We start from the raw sequence: 26,490 nt of genomic DNA on the forward strand, positions 1-26,490 counted from the left end.
AGATGCAGCCCCTGGATCTCTGGAAGTTAACCAACCTTGCTCTGTATACCCATTCATTCTTGCCTCTCTTATCACAAAGACATTTTCTTTTCCTACCTGCAGTGCTTCTAGAAATCGGAAGGACCCCAATCGTCTCCCTCGGGGAATGATGCAAAAGGTGGAGTTGTGCAAAAGCTCCTGATAATCAAACCTGCGAAGGAAAAAGACAAATGCTTGGTTTTAGAAGGCAATTAGGGAGTTGGAAGTTTATTAGAGGATTTTTAACCCCTTTCTTACTCTCTGCAGTATTATTTCATTGAGTCCCATATAACAACACAGAAATGCCAAAGCAAATTGTGAAAAGTCTGTATGTTATGGAACAAATCTGATGTCATTTTTGGATCTGGAACATCAGATTCCTATAAAACCAGAATACATTTTAAAAAAAAATCACAACCCTCAATTTGGCAAGCTTGTGTTATATTTTAACTTTTTGTATGTTTTTGCTGACATGTGCTTTTATCTGTCTGGGTTTCAATTTCTGTAAACCAACCTGAGTCCCGGTTGTGGGGAAAAGGTGGAATATAAATAACATTTTGATCTTAACTGACCATGCTGGCTGCAGAATTATGACAATTCGAATCCAAAAAAGCTCTAGCTGTGATAGGCAAAGACACAGAAAGGTGCCATGTCTGTCCATGCTGCCAGGAACTGTCTACCCTAACTGACAAAACTGGAGCCTCAGAGAGAGAAAAAGCCATTCTTATCACCTACTGGGTCCTTGTTGCGGAAACAAAAAGGATTGAATCTGAGACATTCTGCATGTAGTTGCATAGTATTAAATGCTGTGCAAGCATCCATCATAATAGCACCCAAACCCATGTCAAGAACCAACCAGTTCTAGTAGTTTTCACCTCTCCCTGGAGAAGGTCTTTTATAAAGCTCATGTGTCTTAATTGCCCTTTCAAGACCAAGTGACACACAAAGTACTTTGCACTGAAACAGGGCTAGCTCACAACAACATGTTATTGAAAGTCAAACCCACCCATCACTCCAGCTTAGCTGTTGTGTTGTAGCTCAAAGATAATCTACATGTAAGAATATTATGCAAACTGCTGCACATTTTCACACATACGCATTGCCCCCCTCTGCCAAAAATGTGCAGCCATGTGAATCTATGCAAAGTGTATGGATGGCTACATGTTCAATCATGTGCACTCTCACATATATTTGTGGTACTCTGGTAAAACTCGCAAATCCTTTTTCATCAGAGTTCATGGAGTTTTTTGTGCAGGGTCCTCCCCACAAAAAGCCTGAATTCCTCCAAATCATGTGCAGCCAGATCGCAGTCTATTCAGTTTGAATGAGAAGTATTTTAATCATGTAGACAAGCCCTAAGAGGGGAAAGGGACGCTTGGGAAGCCAGGGTTGTGGTGGCAGATGACAGCATCAGTCCTGAGAATCAAAAAGGCCCAGCACTTCAACCCTATAAGCCCTGGACCTACTACTACAGTCTGTAATCTTGCACAGCACTAGAGTGCATGATCCACATTTAACATATGAGTTGACAACCCTTACGTGCTGAGAGATCTCAGAGTCTGTGTGGTTTCATGCAGGGATCCATGCATTAATTTACAGTACTATTAACAGTCATGTGGAGACAAGAGGCACTGAATATTTCCAGCTTTTGGAGAAAACAATCCTATAAGATATCCAAGTGCCTACAAGAATCAGGGCCAGTGCCACAGAGCCATGGGAGAACCTTCTCACAAAGATTCCCAGATCCTTCCTTCCTTCATAAACATCTGTCTTGCTTCTCAGGGATATACCTCTGCAAAAAGACCTTTGAAACAATAAATATACTGAACAAACCCATGAAATATGAAAAAACAGCATGATCAAAATTGAGAAAATAGGTGATATTGGTGAGGATGGTTTCACAGCTGAATTTTTTTTCCCTTGTAGACAAGCAACATATACGTAGCATTTATAAGAATTACTCATAAGAAATAAGCATGTTCTCCTACCATCTCAATGTTCCAGCCCAGGAGTACAAAGGAGTGACTCACAAGTCTTTGTTGTTTACAGCTGCAATCCGATGGCACCAGAAATGCGTCAGCAGGTTTGGGTGGGGAGGAGGAATCCAAAGGAAGGAGCGGGTCGGTGGCAGCTGGTGGATCCAAATCCACGGCAAATCCGCCCTGGGTTGTAGACTTAACTTTAAAGGAGCTATCCAAACTGCTCAAAGTGTTTTGGAGATAGGGTTCCACCCCTTGGACAGTTCCTTGGAGCTGATTCATTTGCTCCAATGGCAACAGAGATGTCAGCGGACAGTAGAGTGGATCTCATACATGACAACATTTCACAGATGAAACATGGGACACGTTTGGCCAAGCAACATCAGAACGTGATCAACATGGCAGAGATGTTATTAGTAGAGAAAAACAGGCAAGCTAGGAGAGGGAAGCTATCTGTCTGAGCTGGAGATAAGGGAGGATGCTGCTTCAGACAGCAGAAGCTGGGAGCATGGAATGGACATACAGTTAGCCTCCACATTTGCAGTTTTGACTTTTGCAGATTTTATTACATAATCTCATCTCTCTAGGAATTTTTAGGTCCTCCAGCATAACTCTATGACCAGCTTACACTGGAAGATCTAGAGATTCCAGGAGAGAACACTTACTTCTCTGGGCATTTTAGGTCCTCTAACACAATTCTATGGTCAACCTTTGGTGGAGGTTGATCACAGAGTTGTGCTAGAGGACCTAGAGATTTCTAGAGAAGTATTCTCTCAGGTTTAAAAAAAAAACAGTGGTTTTTTAATTTGCGTTTTATCCACTTTCAAGGGGGTCCTGTTTCCCCAACATCAGCAAATGTGGAGGGCCAACTGTATACTTGGTGGTTGTTTCAGTGCCCTCCCTCCTGCATCTGTCACTCCAGCTTCGTCCTGGGCTGCATCTACACTATAGAAATAATACAGTTTGACACCGCTTTAACTTTCATGGATTAGTCCTACAGAATCCTGGGAGCTGTACTTTCGTGAGGCACAAGCACTCTTTGGCAGGAAAGGCTAAAGACCCTGCAAAACTACAAATCTCAGGATTCCATTGGATGGAGCTACAGCACTTAAGGGTTGTCAAACTGCATTATCTCTGCAGTGGAGATGTACCCTTGACATGAAGTAGCAGCATTGGGCCAGATAGGCAAAATCTACTTGAATATTAGGCTGATACCTACCTTCGCACTGTCTGATTTGGCAGAAACAGCCCCAAGTAATCCTCTCTTGTCCCCTTTTTTCAGCTGCTTTTAAAAAGCCCCAGTTTCTCTCTCCCGCTCCTGCTTTACCCCCTTTAACCTCAGCTTACTTCAATTGCTGCAGACTGCAACAACACCTACACTGCTGAATTAATGCAGTTTGACACTCCTTTAACTGCCATGTTTCAATGCTATGGAATCCTGGGATTTTTAATTTTGTGGGCTATTTAACCTTCTCTATCAGAGAGCTACAACTTCTAGGATGCCATAATAGGATGGAGACATGGCAGTTAAAGCAGCATCAAACTGCATTCATTCTGCAGTTTGGCAGCGTCCTGAGTTCAAAGTCCAGAGATCATTTGCATCCGAACCGATTATTTCAATTGGTAGGAATGGAGAAGAGACCAGGAATCTTGCCCTTCCCAGCAGGCTCAGGCAAAGGCAAACTGCTGCAGTCTGCCTCTCCTAGTCCGCATGTTCACCCTCATTTATAACTTTCCCCGTTTTGACCACACTCTGGTTTTACATGGGCCCTGTGTCACAGTTCTCGCCTGTGAAATGTTTTCGTCTGTGAAATGTCTTCTTTTAAAGTATTTTAAAACACTTTTTATCTTTTTAACTATATTGTATTCTTTTACATGCAATCTGTTTAATGGTGTTATAATTTAGTTCTGCTTAGAGTAGGCCAGAGGATTAAAAACTGTACAATTAAAAACATAGAAAGGTGCTATATTTAAGCAGAATTAAATTATAACACCATTAAACAGATTGCATGTAAAAGAATACAATATAGTTAAAAAGATAAAAAGTCCCAGTTTGGGGGAAAAGATGGGATATAATTAAATATACTACTACTACTATTACTGATGCTGATGATGCTAATGATAACAAGAACAACGACGATGACAATGGTAATAATAATGATAATAATAACAACAATAAAATTTCTCTGAAGATGCCAGCCACAGCTGCTGGTGAATGTCAGGAATAAACCCTTCTAGATCCCGGCCTCATAGCCTGAAAAACCCACAAAAACTATGGATGCCGGCTGTGAAAGCCTTCGACTTCAAAATAATAATAAATGTTGGCGGATATAAGAACAATCATCCCAGTGAGACCTTCAAATACAAGGCTCAAGCAGCCCCTACCATTTCCATCCTTCTAAAGAATTATTCTTTGAATATATAGTCATCAGGTCAGGTCTGAGGTGGGACCATTACGTACATCCTTCCTGTACGTGTTTAAGGCCCGGTGGAACAAAGATCACACTCACCTTCCAGGGAAGGGCCAACAGAGAAAGCTGTGTGTGCTGAATGTGACACGGCACATGGGGGGAAGCTGAAATGAGACAGACATTTTCCACACAGCTATGTTAACTGCACAAGGCTTCCTTCACCACACACATCCAAATATCTTAATCAGTAACAAGGTGGGCAGCCTGGGACCACAGAAAGCCGCTTTGTACATGGAAGGATTTCCCATAGGATGTGTGCATAATGTTTCATGGGGTCACTACCAGGTCTAGAGCCATGTTTCAGACTCAACAACAAGAGCCAAAAATGGCTTAAAGTAGCTCCTGCTTCAGCTGGGTTTGTAATGAGGATGCAGAAGTGACACCACAGTTTTACTCAGTATGTAGATTTCATGTGAACTGGACAAACCATGATATCCATCATCCCCAGCCATCAACCGTACTGGTTATAGATGACGGGAGTGTAATCCAACATATCTGAAGGCTGCTTCCAACACACCAGTACCTTGAGAAAATATAAGCCTGTGACTAACATCATCATTTTATAATTGTTTTTCTCCTGTATGATTCTTAATATCTTTGCCTGATGAAGAAACCAATGTAGCTTCGAAAGCTTGCATAATGCATTTTGGTAGGCCAAATAAAGGTTTTAGTGTTTCGTGAATTTTGGATGTTATCGCACGCTGGTCTTTTTGCTCTCTCACACAACTGGGCGAAGACTCTCACTGTGGTTGCCAATATTTTGATGGGAGAGCAACAGAAGATTTGCAAATATTCTTTATACTCTACCTCAAACATAGTGGTTGCTACAGTCTAGAAAACATTCATTTGATAGTCCCTTTTCCAGGAATATAGAATAAAATTTCAGGTTTTTGGATTTAATAATTTTACAGGGGTTTTCCTCTTGAAATGGTACTTATATAATATTTCATGGCTCTCCTTCTCATTCTGCTTTATGAAAGTCTGGATCTCTGTCCTAAAGTCCTTCTCTGATGACACCACTGTCAGTATGTACCTACAATATTAGGGTTTGTTTTCACCATGTATAAATCCTGGAATAAGGACCACTCCCAGAATCCCTGCGCAAAGATGGCCATGCTCTCTGTGGAATTATGGAAACTAAAATCCAAAAATTAAATTGTGCAGTCTTGTAAACCCAATCTGCTATGACCCTACTAGACTTCACCAGGTCTTAGGAATAGTAAAACAAGGGGACAAGTATGTCTTTCCAAACCATCTTCCCTGATGCACAAACTTTGTCAAGAAAGTTCCTGGTTTCTGTGAACTCCAGATTTTAGGAATCCTGGAGCCTGGCAGCAATCCCCCGCCTCACAAAATACCACAAGATGAAAGACGTCTCTGTGAAAGCTATGCACAGAGAGGTAAATTCACGGCAGGCTGCCTGTAACCACAGTGGAAAATCCAATATTTACATTTACTGTGGACACAGCATCTTATGTTTCTACCTTGAGCTCGACCGGCAAGTACCAAAGAGGGCCATACAGAACAAAGGAGCCAGTGTGGAGCATGGGGCATGGTACTCTTGGCTTTCATGAAGCCTGGAAGTTCTTCTCTAACACAAAACATCAAGGGGAATGTCAGGCTGAATGGATCGTTGAATTACAAAGTCCTCTAACCACACTTCCTTGCTCTATAAACTTGGGATCTAAAACCTACTGGGCTGCAATCTCATCAGAACTTGGAAGAACTTTACTTTACTTTCCCCCCTCTCCTCTCCTTTCCTTTCTTTTTTGGAACACAACTATATGATCCCCACAACCCAAGGATCTCCAGCCACATTGGGTGAATGATTTAGAGAGCTGTAGCCCAAGAAAATACCTTTTCCAAGCTCAGAATCTCATAGAGCAACACAAAATCTACTAAGAGATTCCTGCACAAATTTGAGCAGCAGTGTGTGTTTCAGTCACATTAGTTCCCTCATTAGATGTGTTAGCATTCACTGTCCCCATGCTGTTGTGATCTGACTATGCTCCCAATTAGAAATGGAAGGGTAGTCTCACACCTCAAGTTCTTCATCCATCCAGGGCCAGGTTTTGTTTTGATGAAAACAAGAAGCATTGTTCATGTGTTATTACAGGCTTCACCTTTCTCAATGGTAGTGTGCAGCAGGGGCACCACTAAGAGTGTGCAGGGGGTGACAACACAGAGGGGGATGTACGCAAGGTGGGCTGGTACACCACTGAGGTTCCCCTTTCATCAACTGCAACCCATGACTCAGGGTGGCTTGACTAAACCCATACTGCAAGGGTGAGAGGCTGGAATAAGTTTTTCTGCAAAAGAACTGCATTTTGACAAAACTTTGCAAAATACACTCCTGCATTTTATGCAAGCACATCCACAAAGCTGAAATGATATTTCAAATCTTGCCAAGAAAACTCCATGATAGGGTTTGGCTTTAGGGTTGCCACAAGTCAGAAATCACAGAATCATAGAGTTGGAAGAGACCCCAAAGGCCATCCAGTTCAGCCCCCTGCCGTGCAGGAACTCACAATCAAAGCATCCCCAACAGATGGCCATCCAGCCTCTGCTTAAAGACCTCCAAGGAAGGAGACTCCACTACACTCCGAGGGAGTGTGTTCCACTGTCGAACAGCTATCACTGTCAGGAAGTTCCTTCTAATGCTGAGCTGGAATCTCTTTTCCTGTAGCATGCATCCATCGCTTCAGGTCCTATTCTCTGGAGCAGCAGAAATCAAGCTTGCTCCATCCTTGATATGACATCTCTTTCAAATATTTAAACTGGGCTATCATATCACCTCTTAACCTTCTCTTCTCCAGGCTAAATATGCCCAGCTCCCTGTCTCTCCTCATAGGGCATGGTTTCAAGGCCCTTTGCCGTTTTGGTTACTCTCTTCTGGACACACTCCAGCATCTCAACATCTTCTTTGAATTGTGGTGTCCAGAACTGGACACAGTATTCCAGGTGAGGCCTAACCAAAGCAGAATAGAAGGCACACAACAACAACAACAAACTTCCAAGAGCCAATCTATACAGCTAGAGTCCCCCCCAAATTAGGAGTGGACAATTATAACTCCCATCAACTCCAGCCAGCTTGGACAATGGTGAGAGATTATGAGAGATGTAGTACATCAACTCGGAAGGACTGCAGTTGGACAGCCCTGCTCCAAAAGAACATCCAGTGCTTCCTGGAGCTGCCAGACCTTTATCTGGCACACAAAAGGGATCCCAAAACATACAGTGATCAAACTCCCTAACTGGCAAACACCCTGACTGTGCTACATGTCTTTGGATTTTTGGCTGGAGCTCCACACAGCTTTTTCAGACTCAGTAAAGGGACTGGTGTTTGCTCTATAGAGCACCCTGTGAGGGTGGGAGGGGAAAATGAGTCCCTCCTTGAAGGAGTTCTGTCTCCAGTCCTCATTTCTCAAGAGCCCTCAAAGACCGGCGGATTTCCAAGCAGGATTTCTTGATGTTGTTCCCGTAACCACTTAAGGGCATACCCTCCAGTATTTCACAAATGAAAACTGGACGTATGTAGCTGAGCCACATCAGAACATGGTCACAAAAGCATGGACGGGCAACAACAGGGAAAAAGTTATGAATAAGGAGCAACACACAAGGCTGCTGTTTTAAGCAGAGGAAAGCCCACAGTTTATGTTATGACTTATTAAGGAGGATAAGAAATTATGCCCCATGTGGAGTGTCTTAGGGTATGTTTAACCTAGGGAAGGGAAGGTGATCACATCCTTGGAAACCAGCATTTTTTTTTACAGTTTCTATGTGTGTGCAACAAAATTCCTTCCATCCATCCTATCCTTAACAGAGATCACAACTGAGGGCATTGTTTCTGAAATGTAGAAATAGCTTGACTATTCTTGTCATGAATACTGCAAAAATGGATTTCTCCAAGACCCAATGTCTTCCCTGACCTCTCTTTATAATATGTGTCCCTATTCAGAATCTCATCCAATGTTTACCAAAGGTAGCAGCAGAAGCAATAGCTTGGCCAGCTCTCACTTCTCATGCTTTTTTCTTTAACAGAAAGAAAAGACGGCCTAGAAAAAAGCTTAAATTCTTTCCCAACCCATCTAAGCCCCAAGGAGAGTACAACAAGGATGTAGGCCATGTTTGTTTGCTGAACAATCCCCTGCCTGAAACGCTAAGAAAAGTAGCAGAAGATGTAAAATCTCTGTTCAAACTAGCTGTGGAAGCTCTAAGGCAAAGTTGCAATGCCTGGAAACGTTACTTGTCTGGACTACAGTTGCTAGAATCCCACAACTATATGCCCAGTGGCATATCTGGAAGTCATAATCCAAAACATAACTTTTCCAAACTCTGGCAACCTCCTAACTCTGCCTAATTGAAGGGGTCAGTCCTGCTTTGATTTAATAAGGTTCTTTTCATGTTCATATTTATGGGGGAAACTACAGGATTGTTCTCCCTTTATAGAATAAAGGGGGTAAAGCACATATAACACCAGTTCTGCTAAATGCAAACACAATGATACAGCCCTGTGAGCATCCTTGGTGCAGAAACGTTGCATTGAGATACAGTAGTTTATCTCCTTTTTAGTGGCTGCTGTATTCCATTCTATAACAACACAGCCATCTCGACTATTCCCGCCAGGCTAATGAACTCAAAAGAAGTTTCACCAACCCAGGAAAAAACCCTCAGCCTTACAATTATAGAATTCCATTTTAATGTAAAGGACCTGGGGCAACTGCTGTGTGGATGATGATGATGATGATGATGATGATGATGATGATGATGATAATAATAATAATTTTATTTATATTTCCCCACCTCTCCCTGCGGATGGAGGTGGGGTTACAACCCAATAAAAATAAACAATACAATCAATAAAATACAGTCATTCCAATATAATACATCATCTCAGCAGTAATGGTACTGATTAAAAGATAACTTGTCATCATATGACAGTTTTATAACAATAGTATTACACAGAGTTATAATCAAGGGTTAATGGATGAGTATCCTAAACAGGGTCAGATGGATAGGCCCACCGGGAGAGCTCCATCTTGGCTGCCTTCTTAAAAGCGTCTAAGGTGGTAATAAGACAGATCTCTTCCATCTCTTAGGCTCTCAATACAGAAATGTTTTGTGTATGTTTTAATACATTTTTATATACACACTCAGCCCTCTGTATCCACGGATTCCTTATCCATGGATTCAACCATCCAGGATGTGAATATATTCCAAAAAAAGCAAACCTTGATTTTGCCTTTTTATACAAGGGACACCATTCTGCTATGCCATTGTATTTAATGGGACTTGAGTATCCATGGATTTTGATATCCACAGGGGGATCCTGGAACCAAACCTCAGCAGCTACCGAGGGCCCACTGTATACATAAAAGTATACAATTTTTGGTTTTGCTTATTTTTTAATTTTTTATTTCAAAGGACTCTGGGGAAGGAATTTATATTCCACAATGTGTTGGAATATTACAGGTATTTGTGGCTGTTATCTGCTCCAGCCCTCCTGGAGTTCCAATCTGGCCTTCCAGGCTTGTCCATATGGTCACCTCTTTCCATGTGGCACCATCATTTGTTCATTTCTCAGCTTCTGTACTTCCACTCTCCTGATGGTCAAAGGCCGAAATGCCTCTCCAAAGGCTTAGTTATTGGCTGCAAGGACTTTAAAACCTGTATATTGGTATTTTTGGTCACACTCTTTTGCCATCATTGGGATGCAGCCTTTCAGAATTGAAACCAAATTTTGGCTTCCAAAAGCAATTTCTTTCCTTTGGTGCAATGTTTTTATTAAGCAACCTAAACATTCACAAAAAAAGGTGAAGATGTCAAGCTCTCTAAATCTCTCCATTAGATAAGATGGTAGCAGAAGAAGGCTGATAGAGAGAGCCTGCCAAGGAACCAAAACACAACCTGAAACAATCATTTCACCTGCTGGAACCACATTTTAATCTCTGGAGATCTCATCCCTTCCCATTTCTTCCTAAGATTCTGAGCACAGAGACACCAGTGTTGCATTATTCAAGTGTTGGACTAAACATGTGTAACAATAACAACAACAATTTTTTATCCACCTCTCCCCATGGATCGAGGAGGCATGGAACAGAAAAAGATTAATATACAAAATACAATATAAGTTTAAAACACACAACGTTACTTAATGTAAGACTAAACCTGGGGATCAGAATGTGACTGTTCATTCCACAAACCCGGTTGAAACCTGCAATTGCTGGACACTCCTGTTGAATACAGGAGTCTAAGGGTGCATCTACCCTGTAGAAATACTGTAATACAGTTGTTGACACCACTTTAAGTGCTTTAACACTAACTATCATATGGAATCCTGGAATTTGTAGTTTTACAAGGTCTTTAGCCATCTCTGCCAAAGAATGCCAGTGCATCACAAAACTACTAATCCTAGGATTCTGCCATGGAAGTTAAAGTGCTTCACTTTAGGGTCGCCATAAATTGGAAACGTCTTGAAACCACATAACAACATTTTGGCAGCAGATGCTTGAGAAAGCCTGAGAAATACAAAAGAGTAAAAGGTTTATTGTTCTCTTAAGTTAGGATATAGAAGATCCACAGATTGCTCCTTCTGGGGCCAAAAATGAGGTGCCCAACGTCAATCAGATGGCTGGGTGCCTTGTTTGACTTCAGAGGGCAGCGACAGCAATGGGCGGCACAACAGGATGCATTGTAAATGGATGCCTGCTGTTGCCCCGGAAGAACCAGAGCAAAAGGCATTTTTAAAAAATAAATAAATAAATAAATAAAATGGATTAAGGGGGATATATAGTGGTTTTGGTGCTGAACTGGCCAGACGTTATCTGAACAGTTTGCACCAGAACCGACGATTGGGCCCTGCATCGTCAGGACTTCTTGTCAGGCTGGGGAGAGAATGTGGCATTTGGCTGCTTCTGCCCTTGCAAGAGACCTATAGTATTTCCAGCCCAAAACCAACAGGCTACAGTTAGCCCAATGTGTCCCTGACATGGACTTGCTAACAGAAATCTAGTCTAACGAAAGATATTCTTAACAGCACTGTCATGTTATCAATCCAGGATGTGGGCATTTCACAGTCACTGCACCCATGCTGAGCAAGCATACAGATCAGTCTTCTGGTGTGAAAATTGGTTAGCCTGAGCGTGTCAAAATTTAGCTAAGCAAGCTTGCAGGGGAGGAATGGGTGGGTGAGTGGGTGATGTGGAATTGAGATGGAAAAGGCGAAAGAGAGGAAGAGGTCCAAACAGACTGTGAGCATTCATTGCAGGAGGCCAGATTCTGTGAAAATGATAGGTATAATGAAGTTAGTATAATTTAAGCAAAGAAACAAAAGACTTGTTGGACTTGAGGATCCAGGTTCAAACCCTCCGCAGGCAAGAAACTAGATGATGCCTTGAGATCCCGCCAGAACAGCTAAACAGCTCAATAGCAACAATATCAGATACAAAATGTAGGCCTATGACTCTTGACATTATCACTCTTATTCTCCTGTATGATTTTTAACATCTTTTGTCTAATGAAGAAACCAGTGAAGCTTCGAAAGCTTGCATGATATATTTTGTGCATTTTGTTTGGCCAATAAAAGTATCACTCTTTTTTGGATTTTGGATTTTTAAAAAATATATATTTTATTTTGGTAGACAACAATTGTCACCTCATTACCTGTGACTCTGCCACACAAGTTTTGCCTTTCTATGACTATTCCTACAGTCTTATTATTCATATAGTCTGATTATAAAGGTCCTTCCTGACCTACAACTTATTTTGCACAGTTAGTCTCAAAGGTGCTGCATGATCCCTTTATATACACAGATCTAAGATGTAGGATCCATAAAGCATTACAAATCAAAACAGATGGCAGTGCAAAGTCCAGCAGATGGAACCTGCAGGAGTAATGCGGATATTTAAGTCTTGCCCCTAATTTCAGTTTATACTTCTGCTTTAAAGAAGCTTTATATTTCATCCCAAATTCTATTTTGGTTTATAATAGTAGATTTCCTACAAATGTTCATCCTGCAGCAGGACAAGAAGCTGGTAGCCAACTACAAAAGGCCTCTTTATTTGTACTTGGATGGAACCTGTTTGTTAATGCAGGACCCTGGGCAAGAGGGGGAAAGAGGGCTGTGCTCTCAAACTTCTCTTCTCTTTGACAAATCGGGCCTGACAAAAGATTCACTGTTAGGCAAACTTCATCCTGGAACACTGGACTGGAGCTGCTGCCAAAACATGACTGCCCCTGCAGGAGTAGTCAGAGGTTGACCCCAACCCATCTGTGGAAGTGCCTTGTCAGGCGAATGGCCTCCATCATATGGGAACATAGGGTCATCACATGTCAAAAGACGAGAACTGGAAGAGACCTTTGAGATCATTCAGTCCAATCCCTGCTGCTGCAAGAAATCCACTATTACAGGATACTTGATAGGTGGCCCTCCAACCTTTGTTTAAATACCTCTAGCAAAGGAGAGTTCACCATTTGCCCAAACAGAATGCTCCACAGTCCAAACACTCTGATCCTGTCTGATCTTGGAAACTAAGTGGGTTCAGCCCTGGTTAGTACTTGGAGGGAAGACCACCAACAAATACCAGGTGCTGTAGGCTATATTTCTGAGGAAGGAACTGGAAAAGCCACCTCTGAGCATACCTAAGAAAACCATAAGTCGACAGGCAATTTGAAGGCACATACACACAGAAATCTTATGATGTAAATACTGAACAGGATTGCTAGCCATTTGGGGTGTGTGTGTGTGTGTTTAATAGAATATGTTCATAAAAGGGAACATACACTGATCAGCTGAAATGTGATATCAATGTGATTAAGGAACTGTGAAACCAAGCTAGAGCATTGAAACAAACAGTTTAACTTTTCTTCAGGCAGTTGTCTATAACCCCAGCATCTCTGCACTCTTTTCTTTCCTAAATTATATCTGAAACTGCTTTTTCACACAAAAATGTCTCATATTTTTAACTTTTGTAAGCTGCCTTGATCATTTTTTATGGAAAGGCGGGGTAGAAATAAAAATTATTATTATTATATTTGCTATGTTTATAAAAAGATAATAATAATAATAATATCTAGTGGTGGTGGTGATGATGATGAAAGAAGACGAAGAAACATTTTGGCATGTCATTTTCCAGAATATATAGACATCCCTCTCACACTCAAACACAGAGGGCAGAAGGGAATCCAAAATAACTGGGACACCAGCACACATAACAAAGCTGCAATGATTTCTAGGATCGAAGCTTGTACAGCACTGCCTTGCCTGTTTCTACAATTCCAGGCATGTAGAAGAAACAGGCACATGTCCCTAGATTTCATGAGCACTTCCAAAACCTCAGAAGGCAACGTGGTTTCCTTACCAAGTGAATAATGGATGTTTCGGAGCATTTCACAGTGATGGAGAAGTGATATCACTGAGGAATGAGCCAGCCCAAAACTCCTAACAGTTGCCAAAAAACAACAGAGATTTCTGGAGAACTTGTGGAATAAACGTGACTGGGTTGTTCTTTGGAAAATGAAGGGAAACTGTTCTGTTTGCAAACCTTTGCCTAAGGCCAAGGATGGGCAAATGCCAGAGGGTGAAGGGGGCACTGTTTTCTTGCTGGACTCCAGACGGCACCCAACATTGGCAACCCTCCTTCTCTGGTTTTTAAACGTTTCTTGTTTAGAAAATTGCTCTTACAATCATCACACTTTTTCAGGCTTGGGAAAGATCTTTTTGTTTTTTCAACCAGGAAGAAAACTGTCCATTTTTAGGGGGGAAAGGTAAAAAATGTTAATGGCTTTGGAGAGCTCTTGGGGACCCTTCTGCAACCATTCCATCTCCTTTGTAAAGGAAATAACCAGAAAGGGAGAAGTTGGTAGGAAGGATATAGAGGACATGACACAGACGGGTGTTAAAGGGTACTGGGTTTCTTCCTCCTCTTTTTCCACCCCACTCTGACCTTGCAAATCCTGGCCGTTCACTGAAAAGCTACAGCTGAGCAGGGCATCCAAGTGCAATCGCTGGTTTACCTTGGTTCTCCCTGGGTCATGCCCTGGCTCTCCTTGTGTGCTGGCAGATGTCTGAAATGTTAAGCTTCTGGGACATTTCCAAGACCTTAGGACTCCGTCTCTCTTGGGTGATGGGAGATCCTGGACCAGGGCTAGATCTGAAGGGCATCACACATATACACACATCCATACACACACTCAGCTGGCCACTGGGATGCTTTTCTGAGAAACGTTGCAGTGGAAACCTGAAGAGAAGTGTCACACTTAGGACACTGCATCCACACTGCAGAAATAAGTCATTGACATCAGTGGTGTCAATGACTCAAATAACTTGAAGGCAGCCAGAAAGCCTACAGAACTCTGTGCAAATCTCAACAGCTGCACATCCTCCAATTTTTAGCTTTAAAAACAAAACCGAGGCACTCTGACATATCTGGAACACTCCCTTTCTTACCAAATGATCTGTCATACCAGACAGTGTTACACATGGCAGCAGGCTTATGACACAGTCTCTGTGCCTCCAGATTAACTGGAACCTTATGGTCTTTCTTAAATAATAATACGTAATAAAAAGATTATTTAAACTCACAAAAAGCTCCAGTTGGCTTTTCTTATGGAACAAGTGGGACTAGACCAATGCGGAATGCTCCACTTTTCACATTTCCAGCCAGCCAGCTATGCCTTTTTTGCAGGAAAGCCTACCTTACAAGAGTGTCACAAGGAACTTATGTGAAAAGATTTTTGGCAGTACCAGACTTATTGTTAGAAAATCTGTGGCAGTAAAAAGCTGGAGGGCAGCAGAAGCATAGTGTAGCTTGTTTCTTCATTTGGAGGACAGAACTGTATATGTTACAAGCACATCCAGGCACCCAAAACAGCCTGCTCTCTGAGTCAGTGGAGACTGAATCCCATTGTGGGAGAACGGCAAGACAGAAATCTTTTAAATAAATAAATAAATGATGCATTTCCAGCAGCAAAATAAAACGCAACCACCAATAGTTCTGGTTTTTCTATACTGAACAGACTCAAAGCACCAGGGGTTTCCCTGGGAACTTTAAGAGTTTTATCCAAGGTGCTGAATCTATCCTCCAAATAGGTTCATCACCTTGGACACTGCCTTTAAAATTCAGATCAATACCTGAAGTGCCCTACTGTCATTTAACCCACCAATCCCTACACTAGCTGGATGTGTTGTTGTTGTTGTTGTTGTTGTTGTTGTTGTTTCCAACTTACAACAACTCACCACTATACCTCTAAGAAGGGGGGTACCATTGCCTCCAGCACCAGAATGCCTTGGGTCAGCCTTGAATCTTAAGACACTGAAAGTGTGTTATAATATAAACACTTAGGATGCTTTTAGATTAGGCTTTCCTTGTGCCAGAACTCCGCTTGGTTTACACAGTTTTGCCAGGGCAAACATTTGACAAGATCTATCATAAATCTACACTCTTACAGTTGCACAGGGGTTACACTACACCCTTCTGCCAAATGTGCATCTGCCAATGAGCCTGTTTATTGTCCTGCTGTGCAATGGCTAAGGCTGCATCCACACTGCAGAATTAATTCAGTTTGACACCATTTTAACTGCCATGGCTCAGTGCTGTAGAATTCTGGGATCTGGAGTTTTGTGAGATACTTGGCTTTCTCTGTTAGAGAGCCCTGGTGGCACAACAAACTACACACCCCAGGCTCCCACAGAACAGTGCCATGGCAATTAAAGTGGTATCAAACTGCATTAATTCTGCAGTGTGGCAGAAGCCAATTAAACATTTCTGCAGTCCCAGGGAAACATGGGGTGCACTGAAAGCACTGACAAATAGTTATGCTCCATCCAAGAATGCACAACGGCATGGTTGGAATCCTGTGGGTTAGATGGACTGCTGAATGCTCGGTCAACAAGTAGGTAAATCCTATTGATTCAATGGTTCTGCTCTAATGGTACGAACAATAGGGATTTGGGCATGATTAACAGTCACACCTCTTAAACTCTGCTTACGCAATCATGTCCATTAAACAGCCAAAACAGTACAACTGCATGTGTAAGGGAACTCAAATGTACTTATGACACCAACCCGATTCTGATTGTTTCTATTTCTCATCCTCTGTGTTTGCTGTGGGATTCTGGGAGTCCTAAAATTCACTTTTCTCAGCCTTGTTAGTGAAAGATGAAGAAGTCGTAGCCCTTTCTAAGAAAGCCAGCATGGTATAGTGGTTTGAGCACTGGACTACAACTCTGGAGATCAGGATTCGATTCCCTGCTCAAGCATAAAAACCCACTGGGTGACCTTGAGCAAATCACACTATCTCAGCCTCAGAGGATGGCAATGACAAATTCTCTCTGGAGAAATGTGTCAAGAAAACCCTGTGATAGGATTGCCTTTAGTCAAAAATAACTTGCAGGCGCACAACAACAAAGCCTTTTCTAAGTTTTCTAAGCCATGTTCTCTAAGGGTCCCTGTCCCTAGTCCTCCCCAAAGGTAATTTTGCCCCATCACGTTGGCTGGAGGTTTCTGGTAGTTATAGTTCCCAAAATGAACTGCCATACTGCCAGTGGGGAATTGTAGTCCCTCAGAATAACTTTTCCAAGTCCTCTTCAAGGAGGAAATCTCTGGGGTCTCCCAAGGTTTAACTTCTTTAAGCATAATTCTCTGCTACGCAGAAGGAAATCAGTCTGACTTCACTGAGCAGCATCACCAGAAGGCCTTTCATCCGCCTCCCGCTCATCCTCACCCCATTAGGAGGTTCAGAAACATTAAGACACAGGCTGGAACTGTTCATCTCAAAAAAATCTCAGCTGACAGGTCAGTCCCCTTTAATCAGGTCTTGCTTTCCCCTTGCTGGGAGATTAGTTGCTCTTGATTTGATCCAGCCTGTCTCCTTCTCAAGAGCACACGGCAGAGATATCCTGGAGCAAATCTATCGGAAGCGATGTTTTCATTAAAAAGCCATATGGTGGCTCTTAGCACCGACTCTGATTTCCGCAGGTGGTTGGACAGAAGGTAGGCAAATCTGGAGGGTTTCTCATTTCCGAGGGACCATCTGCCAGGGAAGCGATACCCACCATGGCTGCTTTGGACAAGGGAAGCGCAGTTAGCAGCAAGAAGACTCCAAGGATTGCTGAAAAATAACTTTTTTCTTCCCACTCAACAATAATTCCAGAAGATCCTCTTCCATTACTCCCTGTCTTGGTTGGGCACTGCTCCACTGAGTCTTGTCATGGCAGAGAGCAGGTTGCCTACATAAGACCCAGCACATGGGAAAGTTGCTTTGGGGGACTCCAACACCCAAAATCCCCAACTAGCATGCCAGCAGCCAGCACCTCCAAATTACCAGACTCATGCTGTGTGCCTTTTCTAGACGACAACTCGCAGAACACCAATGACCAGATTCGCTTTAGTCAGAATTTTCCAGATAGCATGCCCACACTCTAAGCCTTATCTGGACTGAGGGATTTGAGGAGTTGTGCATTGCATTTGTTGTTGTTTCTGACTTATGGCGACCCTAGGGGGAACCCGTCATGAGGTTTTCTTGGTAAGATTTGTTCCAGGGAGGTTTGCCATTGTCTTCCTTTGAGGCTGAGAAAGTGTGGCTTGCCCAAGGTCATCCACTGGGTTTCATGGCTGAGCTGGGAATCGAACTCTGGTCTCCAGAGTAGTAGTTCAACACCTAGACCACTATGCCACACTTGCAGTCATCTTCAAAGACAAGTGACAGGAGTGCAGAGTTATTGGACTATAACTCTCATTCACCTTACCCAGCACAGTCAATGTTCTATCTAGCATGTCCTTGAGTGCTTTGTTTTTCCTGTAAGGATCACAGTGTATTTTGCTTGTTGGTTTTGGCTTCACACAGAGTTGTCTGCATTTTCCCATTAAGCGCCCACTGTGTCCAAAGGGCAACCCCAAGATGGCATATTTCTGTGACTCAATCACAGTCCTTCCCAGATTTGGTACAGGCTGAATCTCTCTTATTCAGTCATCTGAAATATTCCAAACATCAACACTTTTTTTCATGGGTGGCTGAGATTGTGATACCTTTGGCTTCTCATTCAATGTACGCAAACCTTGTTTCATGCAAAAGTTATTAAAATTTTGTGTAAAATTAACTTCTGGCCATGTATTTGTACATGTTGAAACATAATTGAATTTTGTAGTTAGACTTGGCTCACATGTCCAAGACATCTCACTATTGTAATATGAGTATTCCAAAATCCAAATAAAAAACATTAAAAAATCCAAAAATGTCTGGTTCCAAGCATTTTGGATAAGGGAGACTCAACCTGTACTCTGTTTCTTGCTTCCTTTAGTGGTATATCTTCTAGATTGGGGCCATGTGGAGTTAGTGTCTAAAGTCTATAGAGCCCCAAATTTTCCCTGTGTTCTAAAATGTCTGAATGAAACGGTACCTCAATGTCAAACAAGGACAAATAGAGAGGTTGTGATGTTCCAAGCTCAAATCCTTGCTGGCCACTAGTTTCTCTAGTCTAATGTCAAATCCAGCAGGATTGCATGTTCAGAAAATTAGTGCTTTGGTAGTTAAAACTCAGAAAACCTTTATTACGAAACTATTGATCCAATCTTACATTTTCAGAACTGGCCAGGAAATGTTAAAGTTGCCTAACTAAATTACATACAATTTTAAATTTCAGGCAGGCTTAATTCTTATTCCTTACAATTAATAAACACACCTCTCCACACATTCCCACACCACCCCTTTCCTTTGCTGTTGCAACAAAATCCTTTTCACAGATATGATCTTGGCTCATGCCTCCCTTCCAGTCTTCATCTCAGCAGCTGGGTATGATATGACCACTGACCTAGCAATACCAACTTTACTCTATAACCCATCCCTAATATTTTATGGCCTTTACGCCATCTCTATGGTAGCATAGCAATTTCAGCATTTGGACTACGACTCTGGAGATCAGGGTTCAATTCCTTGCTTGACCATGAAACCAATTGGGTCACCTTGGGCAATTCACGTGTTCCCAGCCTCAGAGAAAGGCAATGGCAAACCTCCTCTGAACAAATCTTACCATGATAGGTTCGCTTTAGGGTTTCCATAAACTGGAAACAACTTGAAGGTACACAACAACAACAAAAGTTGCCTATGGAGCCATAGTGCCATAGTGATTTGAGTGTTGGACTACAACTTTGGAGACCAGAGTTCGATTCCCTGCTTGGTCATGAAACCCACTGGATTCCCTTGGGCAAGTCACATGCTCTCAGCCTCGGGGGGATGACAAATATCCTTTGAACAAATCTTCCCAAGAAAACTCCATAATAGATTCACCTTAGGGTCATCATACTTACTTGAAGGCACACAACAACGAAACAACAACAACATGTTGCCTATGAAACCTGATATCTAGCCTCCTGGTCAGGATTGCAAACTGAATGGTTCCTGGAGTATATAGGCAGGTCTGTGGTCATTTTGCCCAAATTGGTGCTATTGCTTTTTTAAAAGACTGTTGTTTTTAATCACTTGTGTAAATGAATGAACATATACATCCTGCCTTTTTTTCAACAATGATTCACCCAACTGATGAATGAAGCAGCAAAACTGCATACTAATTTTTGTGCTGACTAGAAACAAATGTGAATCTAAGTTGGAAATGGGTCAGAATGAAGTCAAGATCAGAGCAAATTAGAAACAGGGAGAAACTGAAACGGATGGATTTTTCATCCTTAATTGTGACATAATTGGCTGGAGCTGACCATGTGGATTTGGAATTGAATGGCCTTACAGGCAAATGAGGGTGAGGGCAATGACAACAAAAGGAAAGAGGAGAATGATGCCAAGAAGCATCAGTGAGGAAGTGAGGCAAGGGGAATGACAAAAAGGTGCCAACCAGCACAGAAACAATGCGGTTCCCTGTGATATTTAAACTGATATACTGTTTAAGTCAAGAAATGTTAGACAAGCAATTGACTCAAAAAACCTGAGTCAACTTATCCATGGTCAATGCAAGTATTGTACTTGACCTCTTATTTAACCAAATGGAACCATCCCCTGGTGAAAGGCAAGAGTATAATCTGTCCTGGAAGCACTGAAACACCACTATTCTCTCATTCATCCAGCTTTTAGGGTGAGCGCACACAGTTATGCCTGCTGAAATATTGTAATACTTTGGCATCGTTTTCCTTTGTTTTGGTCTTTTACATCCTTTGTCATAGGCCCCGAAGTTTTAACCTCAACTTCTCCATGGGCCGCATCAAAATCCATAGTTTTGGCACCAAAACCTGCCCTTGATTTATACACAAGGTGGACTTACCATCGATTATATACAATAAATTGCTTCAATATATATGCATATATGTTTTGAGCAATCTTTCCTAACATTATGCAAACTAAATTATTCTCACAAATATAAGTGTGTGTGTGTGTGTGTGTGTGTGTGTGTGTGTGTACTTCACTCTATATGTGTCTTTGTATATGGAATTTTTACTTGGGGCATTGCATCACAAAATTCAAGCAAGTGTATACATAGAATATAACAATATTTTGTCCTCCCTCCCTGATAAATAACACTTCACCTGACATGGCCACATCATGGAGGCAAATATGGAAAATGATGCAGCTCACCAGTGCCAAAAATGGATTAAGAAGCAGTGAGGGCAGATTAGGGCAATGACAGTAAGGGCAAAGATGAAGAAATGGCAGTTAAGGAAATGTAAGAACACCAAATGGCTTCAAAACAAAAGTGAATGTTTGGCAAGGTGAGTATTTTTGAGGCAACTGCTTGGGCCACTTTGAATACGTTCATTTAGAAGTAAATATCCAATCAGACCATCTTTGTTGAAAGCGTGTAGCCTATATTTACCAGTTCTTGTACATGCAAGATTGGCCTGTGATAAATCGACAGTTATAACGCCAGAATGAGCGGCCACCCAGTTGTTGGAAAAGCTTGCACACAACGCAAAGCACATTGCTCATTTTGATGCTGTTGATCTGGCAGCTGTTTCCTGACATATGCGGTGCATTCACAAGCAGCATCCCTGTTCATATTGCAGCATCACCGACTGTCTCAGCGCTTGGCAAGACAATCACTCATCATCTCCCATTTTGCAACGAGGAGCCTTCACCTCCTCTTGGGCCTCTCATGCAAAGATATACAGATATGAAAAATGCACTGCCAAGCGTGGTCGGGCCTAATGGACTGAGATATGAATTGAGATGCAGATGTTATTAAGGACTTTCTCCATTTTTCTCAGTGTTCTGACAGTGGCACTGCACAAATGTTCTCACCCTGCTATCAATGGGTGTATCTCTTTCATCAGAGCTAGGATCCAGAAGGGAAACGTAGTAATAAAAATAAAGTAAAATTCACTATTTAGTCTAAGGCTGAACCTATGCCAGGGCTGTATCCCAGCCCCACTGAGTTGTATCCTTACCATGGTTTGACCTCTTTATTCTATACACCTGTTTTAATCCAAATAAAAATCAGTCTGGAAAGTCGCACAGGACTCCCATTATGTAGCCACATCACTGCACAAGGGGCATTTCTATTGTGTGCATGGGTTTGCTGTATCAGATTACGTCTGATCACACAACCACAACAGTAACATTGGTTGGGGGGCAATTTCAGCAATGCATGCACACATTTGCATATTAGTATATTAATTGAATAGCCTTCCCTTCGTCCTGATTGCCCACCGGTGCTTCTATGCAGTGAAACTCATAGAGAACAGGGAAATGAAATGTTTACCTGTGGATGTGTGCATCCAAACATCAAATCAAAAAATATAAACAAGGGAACTACCCTTCTGTGACAGGAATGATCAAATTCCAGTCACCCAGGACTAGGCTAGTAACTGTCAGCCATTGGACTTGTTCTTCAGCTGCCCCTAGAACGTGGAATGACCTGCTGGAAGAGATTGACATCCTCTGAGGCTGAGAGAGTGTGACTTGCTCAAGTGGATTTCCATGGCTGAACCTGGATTTGAACCCCGGTCTCCAGAGTCCATGTTGGCTCTCATTTGTAGGGTTAGTGCAGCTTTAAAAATGTTTGTCTCTTGCTTGTCTCTGTTACCTGCCTTTAACCTTGGTGTTTAGAAATGCCCTTTGATTCAAGGCCCTCACCAATTAAAATGGTCCCTTTGCCAATCTATCCACTGACTAAACCAATTGAAGCATGCAGCTTTCGTATTAAGCCCTGTGCACACCAAGTTGTCTCCTGCACATCAGCACCTCCTTTCATTTGCACAAACTCACCCACAACGCTTCCCTTTGCTATGCAAACTCTTCTCTGCCTGCAGGAAATACAGTAGTTCTGCCTACAATGAATGGAAAATTGGCAATCTAGGAGCCAGAAGGTTAGAGGTACGGTGTTCTTGAAATAAAAGGTAAAATCTAGGAAGATGGGCACCCAACCAAAACATGAATATGCACCTCCCAAAATGCAGTTTTGTTTAATTCTCAGGAAGATGATTCCTGAGCCAGTGGCGCAATGCATGCAACGGGGCGAGGACCCGTTTAATAATGCATGAACCCGCGAGCATCTCTCTGCTGCTTCTGCCGATGCCTCCGTCACGTGGAGGAAATAAAAACCCGTCACTTCAGACTTGTCTTTAATTAATTCCTCGGAGTATGAGAGGGCAGCCCAAAATAGGTACCAAGAGATGATGCTGGCATTCTCTAGAGTAGCGATCAAAACTAAGGAGACTCTAAATGGTGTTGGACTTCATTCCAGAAGCCTCAGAGGCCCAGCCAATGGTCAAGAGATTCTAGGAATAGAAATCCAACAATATCCGGAGCCTTTTTGGTTGAGAATCACTGCTCTGATGTTTGGCAGAGGTAAGAGCAGATAAGGATATTTTAATAACTTCTCTCTTCACCAGAGCAGTTGCCCACTTGAGGATTTTGGTCCAGTTGCAGGGATGAGCGTAGGCTGTATCCGCACTACAGAAATAATCCAGGTTGATATCACTTTAACTGCCATGACTTCATGCTCTGGAATTCTGGGAATTATAATTCTGTTAGACATTTAGGCTTCTCTGCTGGGATATATAATGCTCTTAGGATGCACCCACACTGCAGAAATAATCCAGGCTGACGTCACTTTAGCTACCATGGCTCAATGCTGTGGAATTCTGGGAACTGTAGCTTGTTGTGGCACCAACAGAGAAGGCTAGATGGCTTGTTGGCCAGTGTTTCTGTTAACCAGGCAATGTAAAAACAATATGCAAAGGGCTTTTGTAGCACCTTTGAGACAAACTGAACAAAAGACATCATAATGTAAGTTTTGGCAGACTTGGTCGACTTCTTCAGGTGCAAGTCTACAAAAGCTTACGCTACAACATCTTTCATTCAGTTAGTCTTAGGTGCAATGTCTAAATATCTCCCCAGACGACATTTGCCTTAATTGCTAGCATTGAGCCAGAACAGTTAAAGCGGTCCCAAATGGGATTATTTTTTAAGTGTTTTGGACCACAGACATAGTACAAGATCCCTTTGCATACTAATATTCCGATCCACCGACTGTCCTTGGGCAAATCACACTCTCACAGCCTCAGAGGATAGTACAAATCTTGCCCAAAAATCTCCATGATAGGGTTCACCTAAAGTCACCATAGATCGGAAATGACACGAAAGCACATAACAACAACAACAACAACAACAACAAATCCAGCTAATTTATCACACAGGAGGGATCCCGTGCAAAAATGGGATTTAAAGTGGAAAAACCCCTGCAAAAGTGGATTATCAGACAACATCCGGGTTAACCCAACATTAGCCTGGACAGAAAGTAGAAAAGACACACAAAATTTGAGACAATATTGCTGTTAAGGAAAATCCTGAAAGTGAAAAGAATCGTGGTTTGTCGACTTTCTAGCCAATTCAATGTTGGTTAAAAAAATGTGTCTGAAAATCAATCACGTCTTTGCATGTCTTCTTAGGTTTTTTCTGAGTTTTAAATCCCGTTTTAAATCCCATTTCTGCATGGCATGCCTCCCATGTGATACACTCCTATGTCTCGGAACTCCAACCCAATGTAAAAACAAGTACACTCTTTATTTGACAAATGTTGGAAGATTTTCCCCTGCCTCCAGTCCTATACTTATACATCCCCCTGGATGTAGCCTTCTTGCAACACACAATCCCATATTCAGCAAGCGATACGGTGCCAACCACAGACTCCCTTGTGCTTGGTTGCTAAGATGCCAGGGAACCTTTTAACCTTGCCTTGGCCTGCTGCTCATTCCTGACGTTGCATTGCAATTCCAGAGACCAGAGACAACAAGCAAATGGGATCACTGACACACATACACACACACAGAGTCCAAGATGAATTGTCTCCCCTCTGCTGTTCTGACAGATACATTATCTCATCTGGTTGGTTTCACAGCTCGCAGGAGACCTAGGAAGTAAAGCTTGCTTGCTTGGCAATTAACTACAGGGTTTTTTGAGAGGCAAAGTAACAACCAGGATGGCTGAAGAAAGCAGAACTGGAGAATACTCATTGCAGGTAGGACTAAAGATGTTCCTTGGAAAAGCAAACAACCAATGGTGAAGTCCGATGCATGCTCATCCAGCATCTACACTGCAGAATTAATGCTGCTTGACACTGCTTTAACTGTCATTTCTCAATGCAATGGAATTCTTGGGTTGGTAGTTTTGAGAGATACTTAAGAGAGTGCTGATGCCACAGCAAACTACAAATCCTTGGATTCCATAGGATGGAGCCATGATAGTTAAAGTGGTGCCAAGCAGCATTAATTCTGCAGTGTGGCAGCAGCCCTAGAAAAAAATCCCACTCTGTTCAGTGGGACAAACTGCCAGGTGAGTGACCAAATAACTGTCCCAAGCCAGCCCAAAACATTTTGCTGCCTAGGTTAGGGTTGCCATATCCCGCCTGGGGGTGGGACTTTCCTGGTTTTGGGCGGGTCTGCACAGTCCCGCCCCGGTTTGCCCTTTGTCCCGGGATTTCCCCCGCCCCTGGGCTTTGTTGTAAAGTCTGCAACAGCAGTGGTGGTGGGGCTTCCCTCCCCTCTTTGGCTCCGCCGGAGCCGAGGGAGGGAAAGAAGCCTCGCCGAGGCCAGACTTCTTTCCCTTCTTGGGCCCTGCCGCTGAGGACGGAGCCCAGGCAAGGAAAAAAACTCGACTCAGCGGGGATTCTTTCCCCGCCTGGGCTCCGCCGCCGGGGATGGAGCCCAGGCGGGGAAAGAAAGCCTTTCCTCTTCTTTCTCCTCCTCTTCTTCTTCCTCTTCTTCTTCCTCCTCCTCCTTCTCTTCCTCCCCTTCTTCTTCATCTTCCTCCTCCTCCTCTTCTTCTACTCCTCCTCTTCCCCTTCTTCTTCCTCTCTACTTCCTCTTCTTCCTCCTCCTCTTTTTCCCCTCTTCCTCCTCTTTTTCCTCCTCTTCTTCTTCTCCTCCTCCTCTTCCCCTCTTCCTCCCCTTCTTCTTCCTCTTCCTCTTCTTCTTCCTCCTCCTCTTTTCCCCTCTTCTTCCTCTCTACTTCCTCTTCTTCCTCCTCCTCCTCTTCTTCTCCTCCTCTTCTTCTTCCCCTCTTCCTCCCCTTCTTCTTCCTCTCTACTTCCTCTTCTTCCTCCTCCTCTTTTTCTCCTCTTCCTCCTCCTCTTCTTCTCCTCCTCCTCCTCTTCTTCCTCCTCTTCTTCTTTTCCTCTTCCTCCTCCTCTGCTTCTTCCACTCTTCCTCCTCTTCCTCCCCTCCTCCTCCTCTTATTTTTATATTATTTTCCTATTCTTTCTCCTTCTTTTCTTCTTTCTCCTTCTCCTTCATTTTTCTTCTCCCCCCTTCTTCTTCCTCTGTTGTTGTTGCTGCTGTTCTGTGTGCCTTCAACTCCTTTCCAACTTATGGCAACCTTGGTTATGGAATAAGCAACTGAAATATGTAATAACCTATGTTAAATATATAACCATGTTAAGTGTTAAACCCAAAGGGATTGGTTTTGCAATAAGCCTCTGAAATCTGCAAGAAGCCATGTCAAATGCCCAAATGTGCTGCTGTGTGTTTTGGAATTGGGGGGGGGGGGGGTGTTTGGCCAGAAAGGGAAGTACATTTCTGGC

The 26,490-nt window shown here is 42.7% G+C and overlaps 1 protein-coding gene across 2 annotated transcripts in view; it reads right to left on the bottom strand.

Annotated features, from left to right (window-relative positions):
• Positions 1-26,490, bottom strand: part of EXTL1 (exostosin like glycosyltransferase 1) — a 59,063-nt gene that overhangs the window by 21,525 nt on the left and 11,048 nt on the right. For both annotated transcript variants that reach the window (XM_089479497.1, XM_089479498.1), the window contains exon 2: positions 97-190. In XM_089479497.1, coding sequence (XP_089335623.1) covers positions 97-190 — 94 coding nt within the window. The remainder of the gene's footprint in view (positions 1-96; positions 191-26,490) is intronic.

Source organism: Sceloporus occidentalis, unplaced genomic scaffold (genome assembly GCF_023333645.1).
Source record: "Sceloporus occidentalis isolate IW3139 unplaced genomic scaffold, rSceOcc1.0.p SCAF_13, whole genome shotgun sequence".
In the NCBI taxonomy this organism is placed as follows: domain Eukaryota; kingdom Metazoa; phylum Chordata; class Lepidosauria; order Squamata; family Phrynosomatidae; genus Sceloporus; species Sceloporus occidentalis.